General features: G+C 51.3%; 1 protein-coding gene and 1 non-coding gene across 2 annotated transcripts in view; one reads left to right on the top strand and one right to left on the bottom strand.

Moving 5' to 3' along the window:
• The first annotated feature begins 1,369 nt into the window (after window positions 1–1,369).
• Window positions 1,370–1,504, top strand: LOC133249000 (small nucleolar RNA SNORA2/SNORA34 family). The gene has a single exon (XR_009736818.1). It is a non-coding gene; the product is annotated as a small nucleolar RNA SNORA2/SNORA34 family (small nucleolar RNA).
• A 938-nt stretch (window positions 1,505–2,442) lies between these two features.
• The window catches only part of LOC133248405 (uncharacterized), a 59,034-nt gene continuing 50,785 nt past the window's right edge, over window positions 2,443–10,691 (bottom strand). Inside the window, exon 2 of the mRNA XM_061418575.1 lies at window positions 2,443–3,274. Coding sequence (XP_061274559.1) covers window positions 3,205–3,274 — 70 coding nt within the window. The 3' untranslated portion in view covers window positions 2,443–3,204. The remainder of the gene's footprint in view (window positions 3,275–10,691) is intronic.

Below are 10,691 nucleotides of genomic sequence, written 5' to 3'. Positions count from 1 at the left end.
GAGGCTGAGCAAGAACCCTTAAGTCTGGGGCCCCTCCCCACCATCTGTTTGCCCAGCTTTCCCTGGAGTCCCTTCGGAGCTGAGTAGGGCAGTGGGCCTCAAAGCCAGCCTCTGCTAGTTTGCTACCCTTGCAGCACCTGTTTTCCCAGGACCTGGGCCCTTACTGGCGGGAGCTGCACTCAAGGCTGGAGCCACCAGGGGGTGAGAGTGGGCAGCACCCAGTTGGGACAGCCTTGCAGGACTCTGGACTTTGCAGGGGGTTCAGTTCCCTCCCCAACCAGGGCTCTTCAAGATGCCCCATAGTCCCCGGCGTCAAGCCTACAGCCAGAGGGTCAGGACCTGCCCCAAGGTCCCCAGGCAGCTCTGGCAGAACCAGAGCATGGGAGCTGGGTTCCTGGTCTTGTCGCTGCAGAAGCTCCTCTCCAGTCACGTTCAGGGGAAGGTGCTGAGATGGTTGAGGCCCCACCTCGTCCCCTCACCCACCCCAGTTGCCCTTTGCCTCTGAGCCTGTGGGCCTCCGCGGACCTTATGTCAGCCCTGGAGCCTAGCTGCCCATCCAGCCCAGGTTGGAAAGGCTTTGTTGGTTTGAGATGTCTTGGCTGGGCCTCACTCCCTTTTAGGAATCTGCCCAGGTGTAGAGGATGACTGGGGATGTGGGGTCCAGAGAACAGGCTGATGGCGTCCACACATGCACCCAACAGCAGAGACAGACCGCACCCTCCTGGCCCCACACCCATGCACAGAGACTTCAAGAGCAGGCTTGCCTGACTGAGCCCCTGTCTGCCGACCATCCCCATATCCCCATGTCCCCATCTCCTTGTTTCTGCCCTGCCTCTGGCCAGGGACTGATCTTGGGCACCTCCCAGATCACAGATCTGAACCTCGGCCTCAGCTGGTTGGAGACGGACACCTTGGCAGTGGTGGTTGTGGGACCTAGTGCAGAAGGTGGGTCCAGTGGGTGCACAGAACGGCTGGAGCTGTGGTCAGAATGAGAATTTGGGCTTCCCAGGCGCAGCAGTAAGCCCACGCATGTGTGTGGGATCAGCTTCACTCAAGAAACCCTGAGTGCCCGCCAGGCACACAGGTGCTGGGGAAGCCGTGCTGAACTTAGAGGCCCAGCTCTTGAGCTTATCCTCTAGCTGGGGAGGGCAGACAGCAAACACGAGCAAACAGGACAGTTTTAGGAGTGACGAGGGACTTCCCTGGTGGCCCAGTAGTTAAGACCGCGCTTCCACTGCAGGGGGTACAGATTCTATCCCTGGTCGGGGAAATAAGATCCTAGGCTGTGTCTCACAGCCTAAAAGAGTAAAAAAAATAAAACGCTGGTCTGCTAAGGTTTATTATTTAGATAATAGAAGTGATGGATGCTTTGGCCCTGAATCAAGGCCAGCAGTTTGCGGAAGCTGTCAGTGTTAAGCAGGAGCCTAAAGAAATCTTTGTATGGTCTGTTGGCCTTTTCAGAACTTTGAAAATGAAATAGTCAAATGATTCGAAAGAAACGTCTGAGTCATTGGTGATAGATGTGGGCTAATACTTGCTTGTAGTTGGTTAATGCATTTGTTAGTTGATTCCAGAATTTAGAGATCCCTGATATAACTTGGGGCTTCCCAGGTAGCTCAGTGGTAAAGAATCTGCCTCCCAATGCAGGAGACATGGGTCCAATCCTTGGGTTGGGAGGATCCCCTGGAGGAAGAAATGGCAGCCCACTCCAGTATTCTTGCCTGGAAAATCCCAGGACAGAGGAGCCTGGCGGGCTACAGTCCATGGGGTTGCAAAGAGGCAGACAGAACTGAGCATACACACAGGATTTAACGTGTTCTTTAGAATTACGATACTGTTAGTAAATCCAATTACTACAAAAAGAATTGCTGTGGATCTAAAAACAGTAGGATGATTCTGAATTGTGCGTGCTGTGTAGCTCCAATCCATGGGATTCTCCAGGTGAGAATACTGGGGTGGACTGCTATTTCCTCCCCCAGGAGTTCTTTCCAACCCAGGGATTGAATCTGTGTCTCTTGGCAGGCAGGTTCTTCATGACTGGGGCCACCTGGGAAGCCCCTCTAAACTGTGAGCTTCTTTTGAATATTATCGTTTTGTAAGGTCAGGGTCCTGACTGGTATATTTTACTCTTCATTCAAATTGGAAACTTATATTTACTATTGGGTTGTAAAACTTTTTGAGCTGAGTCTTGGATTATGAGGGGCTTCCCAAGTGGCACTAGTGGTAAAGAACCTGCCTGCCAATGCCGGAGACTTAAGGAGACATGGGTTCAATCCCTGGGTTGGGAAGATCCCCTGGAGGAAGGCATGGCAACCCACTCCAGTATTCTTGCCTGGAGAATCCCATGGACGGAGGAGTCTGATGAGCTACCGTCCATAGGGTCGCAAAGAGTCGGACATGACTGAAGCGACTTACACACAGGCGCGCACACACACACATTGGTTAGTGAAAGGGCTCTATATTATAGACATTGATTGAGAACGTTACTTTCATAGTATATGCTTTTTTGGCTGTGCCGTGCAGCTTGTGGGATCTTAGTTCTCTGACCAGGGATTGAACACAGGCCTCGGCAGTGAAAGCATGGCATCTTAACCATTGGACTGCCAGGGAACTCCCCTAAATGCACTTTTAAAAGAAGAAGAGGGAGGGGGGTTCAGGATGGGAGACACATGTACACATGGCTGATTCATGTCAATGTATGGCAAAAACCACAACAATATTATAAAGTAATTAGCCTTCAATTAAATAAATTAATTTTTAAAAAAGAAGTGCTAAATGCTGTAAAGAAATAAAACAGGGATCGAGAGAGATGGGGCAGGGGAGGCCTTTCTGAAACCTGAGGGTATATCGGATCCAAACTCGTGGAGCTCTAAGGGCTGAACATGCCCCACTCAAAGAGACCAGTGGGCACATAGGCCCTGAGGTGGGAATGAGGCTTTGGGGCTCAGATCTGAGCTCTCAAAGGAAGCAACTCTCCAGGGGAAGTCTGGAGAGTGAGTGAGCATATAGTAGATGCTCAATAAACGTTCCCTGCATCTCTGGGACTCATCAATGCTTGGGTTCATCTGGGTGTCCCAAATGGGGGTCCCCAGGCCTTTCCGTGACCCGCAGTGGGCGGAACAGCAGTCCGGGCCTCCTGAGATCCGTGTCTGTGCGTGTCACAGAGAGCGGTCTCCAAGTGCCCCCGGAGGTCTGTGCTTCCTGTCACCAGAACCCCATACAGGCCTCTCTGGAATCCTGCGGTGACAAAACAAGGAGCCTCATTCCATTCCTCCTGAAAAAAAGAATAAAGAAAATACTTGCTGGAAATTTCTGAGCAAGTGAGAACATGGAGATGGCAGAAGCCACCATCGCCTTAAAAGGCAGAGCCAGCGACTTCGTGGAGCTCACCTGGAGACGGGCTTGGGGTGGAGGTGCTCTTCCCCAGTCCTGTCCCTCAGTCCTCATCCCCCATCACCCCCAGCCCTGCCCCTGCCCCGTGGGTGCCTGGCCTTGGCTTCCAGCGACCTCACCCTTCTCCCATCAGCTCTCTGCACGCAGTGGCTTGTCTGAAGCTTCTGTGGGTCCCCCGCCCTCCTTACGACATCCTGCTGCTAGGCTGGCACTCAGAGCCTGCTGTCCCCTCCAGCTTCCTATGCCTTCCGGAATCCGGTCTCCTGGCTGCTCCCAGGAACCCCCAAGAGCTCTTCCTGTCCTTCCAGCAGAGGCTCCAAAGCCTGAGCTGGACCCCTGCGAGGAGAGAGGGTTAACATCTATGAGCCCAGGAATGAGGGAGGTGGCATCCAGGACACTTCCAGGCCCTATTAACACATTGTTGTTCAGCCGCTAAGTTGTGTCTGACTCTTCTGTGACCCCATGAACTGTTGCCGGCAGGCTTCTCTATCCATGGGATTTCCCAGGCAAGAATACTTGAGTAGGTTGCCATTTCCTTCTCCAGGGATCTTCCTGACCCAGGGGTTGAACTCACATCTCCTGCATTGGCATGTGGATTCTTTACCACTGAGCTACCAGAGAAGCCCCTATTAACATCAGAACTGTTAAATGTTGAATGACTGCCCGTGGCACCCATCAGCCCTCGGGATCCACAATGCTGCCCAGGGCCCAACTTCACCAGCTCCTTGCCCTTGATAACCAGCACTCACGTTGACTTTGAAGGCCTCCAGAGGGTGGTGCCTGGGTTAGAGGTGGTAGTAACTATGAATAATTTATACCTATCGGGCACTGTCCTATATACTTCATATATATAAACTCAATACTCAGGCAAAGGAGAAAAGGAAAGATACATTCATCTGAATGCAGAGTTCCAAAGGAGAGCTAAGAAAGCCTTCCTAGGTGATCAATGCAAAGAAACAGAGGAAAACAATAGAAATGGGAGAGACTAGAGATCTCTTCAAGAAAATTAGAGATACCAAGGGAACATTTCGTGCAAAGATGGGTTCAATAAAGGACAGAAATGGTATGGACCTAACAGAAGCAGAAGATATTAAGAAGAGGTGGCAAGAATATACAGAAGAACTGTACAGAAAAAATCTTCATGACCCAAATAACCACAATGGTGTGATCACTCACCTAAAGCCAGACATCCTGGAGTGTGAAGTCAAGTGTGCCTTAGGAAGCATCACTATGAACAGAGCTAAAGGAGGTGGAATTCCAGCTGGGCTATTTCAAATCCTGAAAGATGATGCTGTGGAAGTGCTGCACTCAATATACCAGCAAATTTGGGAAACTCAGCAGTGGCTGCAGGCCTGGAAAAGTCAGTTTTCATTCCAATCCCGAAGAAAGGCAATGCCAAAGAATGTTCAAATTACCTCACAATTGCACTCATCTCACATGCTAGCAAAGTAATGCTCAAAATTCTCCAAGTTAGGCTTCAAAAGTACGTGAACCGAGGACTTCCAGATGTTCAAGCTGGATTTAGAAAAGGCAGAGGAACCAAAGATAAAATTGCCAACATCCACTGGATCAAAGAAAAAGCAAGAGGGTTCCAAGAAAACATCTACTTCTGCTTCACTGACTACACTAAAGCCTTTGATGGTGTGGATCACAGTAAACTGTGGAAAATTCTTAAAGAGATGGGAATATCAGACCACCTTACCTGTCTCCTGAGAAATCTGTATGCAGATCAAGGAGTAAAAGTTAGAACCGAACATGGAACAATAGACTGGTTCCAAACTGGGAAAGGATTATGTCAAGGCTGTATATTGTCACCTTGCTTATTTAACTTATATGAAGAATACATCATGCGAAATGCCAGACTGGATGAAGCACAAGCTGGAATCAAGATTGCTGGGAGAAATATCAGTAACCTCAGATACACAGATGACATCACCCTTATGGCAGAAAGTGAAGAGGTACTAAAGAGCCTCTTGATGGAAGTGAAAGAGAAGAGTGAAAAAGCTGGCTTAAAACTCAAAATTCAAAAAATGAAGATTGTGGCATCCGATCCCATCACTTCATGGCAAATAGATGGGGAAACAATGGAAATAGTGACAAACTTTATTTTTTGGGCTCCAAAATCACTGCAGATGTTGACTGCAGCCATGAAATTAAAAGACGCTTGCTCCTTGGAAGAAAAGCTATGACCAACCTAGACAGCATATTAAAAAGCAGAGACATTACTTTATGGACAAAGGTCTGTCTAGTCAAAGCTATGGTTTTTCCAGTAGTCACGTATGGCTGTGAGAGTTGGACTATAAAGAAGGGCTGAGCGCCGAAGAACTGATGCTTATGAAGTGTGGGGTTGGAGAAGATTTTTGCAAGCCGCTTGGACAGCAAGGAGGTCATACCAGTCAATCCTAAAGGAAATCAGTCCTGAATGTTCATTGGAAGGACTGATGCTGAAGCTGAAACTCCAATACTTTGGCCACCTGATGCAAAGAATTGACTCCTTGGAAAAGACCCTGATGCTGGGAAAGATTGAAGGTGGGAGCAGGAGGTGACAGAAGATGAGATGGTTGGATGGCATCACTGACTCGATGGACATAAGTTTGAGCAAGCTCTGGGAGTTGGTGGTGGACAGGGAAGCCTGGTGTGCTGCAGTCCATGGGGTCGCAAAAAGTCATACACGGCTGAATGACTTAACTGAACTGAACAATACTCAGGATCACCCCTTGAGGCAGCTCCTATTATTACCCCATTTTATAAATAAACTGAGGCTCAGAGAGAGTGTGCAACTTGCCCGAGGGCACACAGTGTATAACTGATGGGGTAGGATTTGAACCCAAGCATCTCTTCACCCTAATCCTATGGTATTAGGACCTGCAAAGCATATTTTGGCTCAAAGGAGAAGGAGTTGGTGCTTATTTGGTTTTTGTTTGTTTGGGCATTGCTATGTAGCATGCAAGATCTTAGTTCCCTGACCAGGGATAGAACCCCTGCCCCCTGCAGTGGGGGGCATGCAGTCCTAACCACTGGATTGCCAGGAAAGTGCCCAAGGAGGCTTATTTGTTGAGTACCTACTATGTGCCAAACCTTATGTTAGACCCTTTCAAAGCTACTTTATTTAATCCTTGCAACCACTAGTCCCATTTCACAGATGGGGAAAATGGAGGCCCAGAGAGATTCAGAGACTCTTCCCAGGTCAGAGAGTTAGAATGTTCTCTGCCTGACATCTTAGATGCTATCTCCCTGGGTGATCATGACAGTCCTCTGAGCGGTGTGACAAGGTTCCTGGCATCACTCCTGTTATCACAGTGAAGATGTTGAGACCTGGGAGACTAAGTCAGAGCCCCTCACTCAGATCGGACTCTCAGCAGTGCTGAAGCAGAGAGCCAAGTCCAGGCGCCAGGAGGTTGGTGCTAACCATTGCGCTGCATTGCCTTCATCGACTGGGGGCCTGGAGGCTCCCGGTGAGGAGCGAGAGAGGATGCCACATCCCAGCAGCTCCCGCGGCACCAACCCCCCCTCGTAGACACACGCTCCTGCCTCTGCTTGCTTGAGAGGTGGCAGGGTTGGGGGGCACCAGGAGGTGCTGCCCTCAGGGCGGCCAGCACACTGGCGGGGGTGCCAGGTACCACAGTCGGCCCCCTCCTCTTGCCTGAGCCCCACAGCTGGCCTCCGGGTCACCAGGCTTCATGTGACTATGGAGAAGTGACCTCTTCCCGCCGTTCCCCGCCCCAGCCCCTCGCAGCCAGGCAGAGGAAAAGGGCTGTGAGAGAAGGCGCTAAAGATAGCTGACCGGCCAACTTCCCCATCTCCCTGGCCACTACCTCGTCCCCCGCCAGGGGCTCCTCCAAGCAGGCCCCCACCCCACAGCAGCTGCTCCCCAGAGCCTCGTCACCCAGCCTGGGGCATCACACAGGGACCCAGGCCGTGGTCCTAATGTGAAGGTTCCCCACCATCCAGGCACTAGGCCGGGCAGGGATGTGACTTGTCCATTCTCGAAGTCCCTGCCCCCCTGCCCCCCAGGCTGACAGGAGGGGAGCATTTTCTATGTGGGGAGCCCATTTTCTATGTGGGGAGCCTGAGCAGAAGGGGGCAGCAGCTCCCTGGAACACAGCAGCCCATTCACGCCCCAGTGCACACAAGCACACCTCCACCCTGACACAGTCACCTGGTTCCATCTGACTGAACACACCAGCACGGCGACACGAAGGCCCATGGAGACAGCATGCCTTCTTGTTTCCTCGGGTCAGCTGCTCACCTGAGCGCTCCAAGATGTGTGCCATCAAAGGCAGGGCCCTACCCTGCTCCAGAGCTTTCCATGACTCTGCAACACATTTCTTTGTGCATACAGCAAAAACATGTATTAAGCACATCCTGTGCATCCGGCTGAGCACCGAAGAATTGATGCTTTTGAACTATGGTGCTGGAGAAGACTCTTGAGAGCCCCTTGGACTGCAAGGAGATCAAACCTGTCAACCTAAAGGAAATCAGCCCGGAATATTCATTGGAAGGACAGATGCGGAAACTGAAGCTCCAATACTTTGGCCACCTGAGGCGAAGAGCTGACTCACTGTAAGAGACCCTGATGCTGAGGAAGATTGAGGGCAGGAGGAGACGGCGGTGACAGAGGATGAGATGGTTGGATGGCATCACTGGCTTGATAGACATGAGTTTGAACAAACTCCAGGAGATGGTGAAGGACATGGAAGCCTGGAGTTTTGCAGTCCATGGGGTTGCAAAGAGCTGGACACGACAGCGACTGAACAACAGCAGTGCATCAGGCACCTTGGTGTGGCATTCAAAATGCGTCACCATTTAGCCCCAGTCAACCTTCCAGCTCATCGCAGGCTGGTGTGCCCAGGTCTTGTGGGACCACCAGAGTCATCCTGCCCAGGCCTTCTGGCTGTGCTGTGATGACCTCACAAGGTGAGTCAGGCTGGATCCCAGCTCAGCCCCTTCCAGCACTGTGACAGACCCCGAAGACCGCAGTGAGGATTCAGCGGGTCCTGTGTGGGACACGCCGCTGACCTGAGTCTTCACTCAATGTCCAATCCACACTCCCTATCAGTAAATACTGAATGTGTGGACAGAGCCCCAAGGAGGCAGTATTTTACTTCTGTTCCACAGATGACCAAACCATTTGCCACAAGAACTCAGTATCTGGGCCTCAGTTTCCTCATCTGAAAGAATAGGGGCTCAAGGCAGCCTGGGTTGGATTTCTCAGGACCCTTTTAGCTCCAAGGCTGAGACAGTGAAAGCCAAAGGCCATCACAGAGCAAGGAAACAGAGAGTGAGAAAAAGGGAGGGAAAGAGAGATTCCACGGGCAGCAATAGTCAGGGAAGGCTTCCTGAAAGAAGGAGGCTTGAGTTGAACTCTGAAAGCTGAGCAACACCCGGCCCAGGGCTAACCTGAATAGGAATGTGTGGTTCTGGAAGGGTAGGAAAGCACAGTGCAAAGGAATGAGTTTGTAACAGGGATTTCAGGCACAGCAGGAAGCAAGTCGAGAGAGATTTGGGGGTGGCTGGTGGGAGGTCTCCCCTGAGACTGTCGTTGCACCTCATCGCAGGGAGCCCACTTCTGCAGACCAGGTTGGAGTGGGTGGGAGTGGGGCCTCGTGGCCTTGTGTATCTGTGTATCTGGAGCTTGCCACACATTGGCTGTCTCATATTTTATTTTTTATTTTTGGTGAGGCACAGGCTTCTCTAGGGCTTTAGTTGCCCTGCAGCGTGTGGGATCTTAGTTCCCCAACCAGGGATCAAACCTCTGCCCCCTGCACTGGAAGGCAGATTCCTAACCATGGGGCCACCAGGGAAGTCCCCTCTCTCTTTTTTAAAAAATACTTATTTATGTTTTTGTTTTAGTCGGGGTCCGGGATCTGCACTGTGGTGTGCGGGCTTCTTTCTAGTTGTGGCATGTGGGCTCAGTAATTGCAGGGCACGGGCTTAGCTGCCCTGTGGCATGTGGGATTTTTAGCTCCACCACCAGGACTGAACCCAAGTCCCCTGCCTTGGAAGGTGGATTCTTAACCACTGGAGCCCCAGGGAATTCCCTGCATTGGCTCAGTTACTCGTCACATCTAGAGGGGCAGCTGGCACAGAGAGGACAGCCAGTTCACAGACTAGGAATCCGGGCTTGACCACTGGGGTTCCTCTGTTCCCTTTTATCTAGAGGAGGGAAGGGAGAGGAAGTTTTTCACAGAAGCAGAAGGCCCACCCCTCAGAGCTTCTGCCAGGCTGTTTCCACTGGCAGAACGTTTTCCCCTGATGCTCTCTCTGCTTCCCCTGCACCATCCGCACCAGCATTCTCACTCCATTACTTTTGCTGCTCTTTGCTCCATGTCTGTCTTCCCGGCCACATGGCACCTCCCCGGGTCAGAGGCCAGTCTGTCCTGCTCGTTCTGTGCCCTCTGTACACAGCACAGGATACATAGCAGGTGTTCAACAGATACTTCTTGAAAGACCAACTGACCGAAGGCATGAATAAACAAGCTTAAGAATGAACAAAATGGTTTGTCCAAGGTCATCCAGGTAGTCAGGGAAGCGGGGCCCCGGGGGAACCCAGGGCTCCTGCCTCTTGCCTTCTGTCTGATTTTCCTGCTTCTGTCTGGATGTCCTTGTGGAGGGTCCACCCAGCAGCTGGAGTGACCTTGTTAGAACTCAAGTCAGGTCGCCTCCCTCCATATGGCGCTTCAGTTTTACAAGATGAAAAGAGTGACAGGGATGGGTGGTGGCTACCAACCGGGTGAATGTATATCAGTATTTATTGATTTATGTCTTCAGCCACACTGGGTTTTAGCTGAGGCACGTGGGATCTAGTTCCCTGACCAGGGATCGAACCCTGGCCTCCTGCATTGGAAGCGTGGAGTCTTAGCCGCTGGACCACCAGGGGAGTCCCATGAATATATTTCATATCACTGAACTGTGCACTTAAAAAGGGTTAAGGTGGTATATTTCATCTTACTTGTATTTTAACACACACGCATGCACACACATGGCATCGTTCCTCTGCTCAGAACCCTGCATAGTTCCCATCAGTGCCCAGTCACTAGAGGAGAAGCCTGGGCCACCCTAGACACCCTACCACCCCGACCTCACCTCTCTCACTCTGCCCACACTCATGCTCATCCACGGCCACACTGACCTCTCCGTTCCTCTAACATGGCAGGCTCACTCCTGCCCCAGGACCTCTGCACTGGCTCTTTCCTCTTCCTAGAAGGCCTCTCCCTAGAAGTCTGCAGTGTGTTCGTTGCTCAGTCGTGTCCGACTCTTTGCAACCCCGTGGTCTGTCTTTGGAATTCTCCAGGCAA

Source organism: Bos javanicus, chromosome 5 (genome assembly GCF_032452875.1).
Source record: "Bos javanicus breed banteng chromosome 5, ARS-OSU_banteng_1.0, whole genome shotgun sequence".
NCBI classification, from domain to species: Eukaryota; Metazoa; Chordata; class Mammalia; order Artiodactyla; family Bovidae; genus Bos; species Bos javanicus.
Note: the sequence above shows the minus strand (reverse complement) of the source record. Positions and strands in the feature narration are given on the sequence as shown.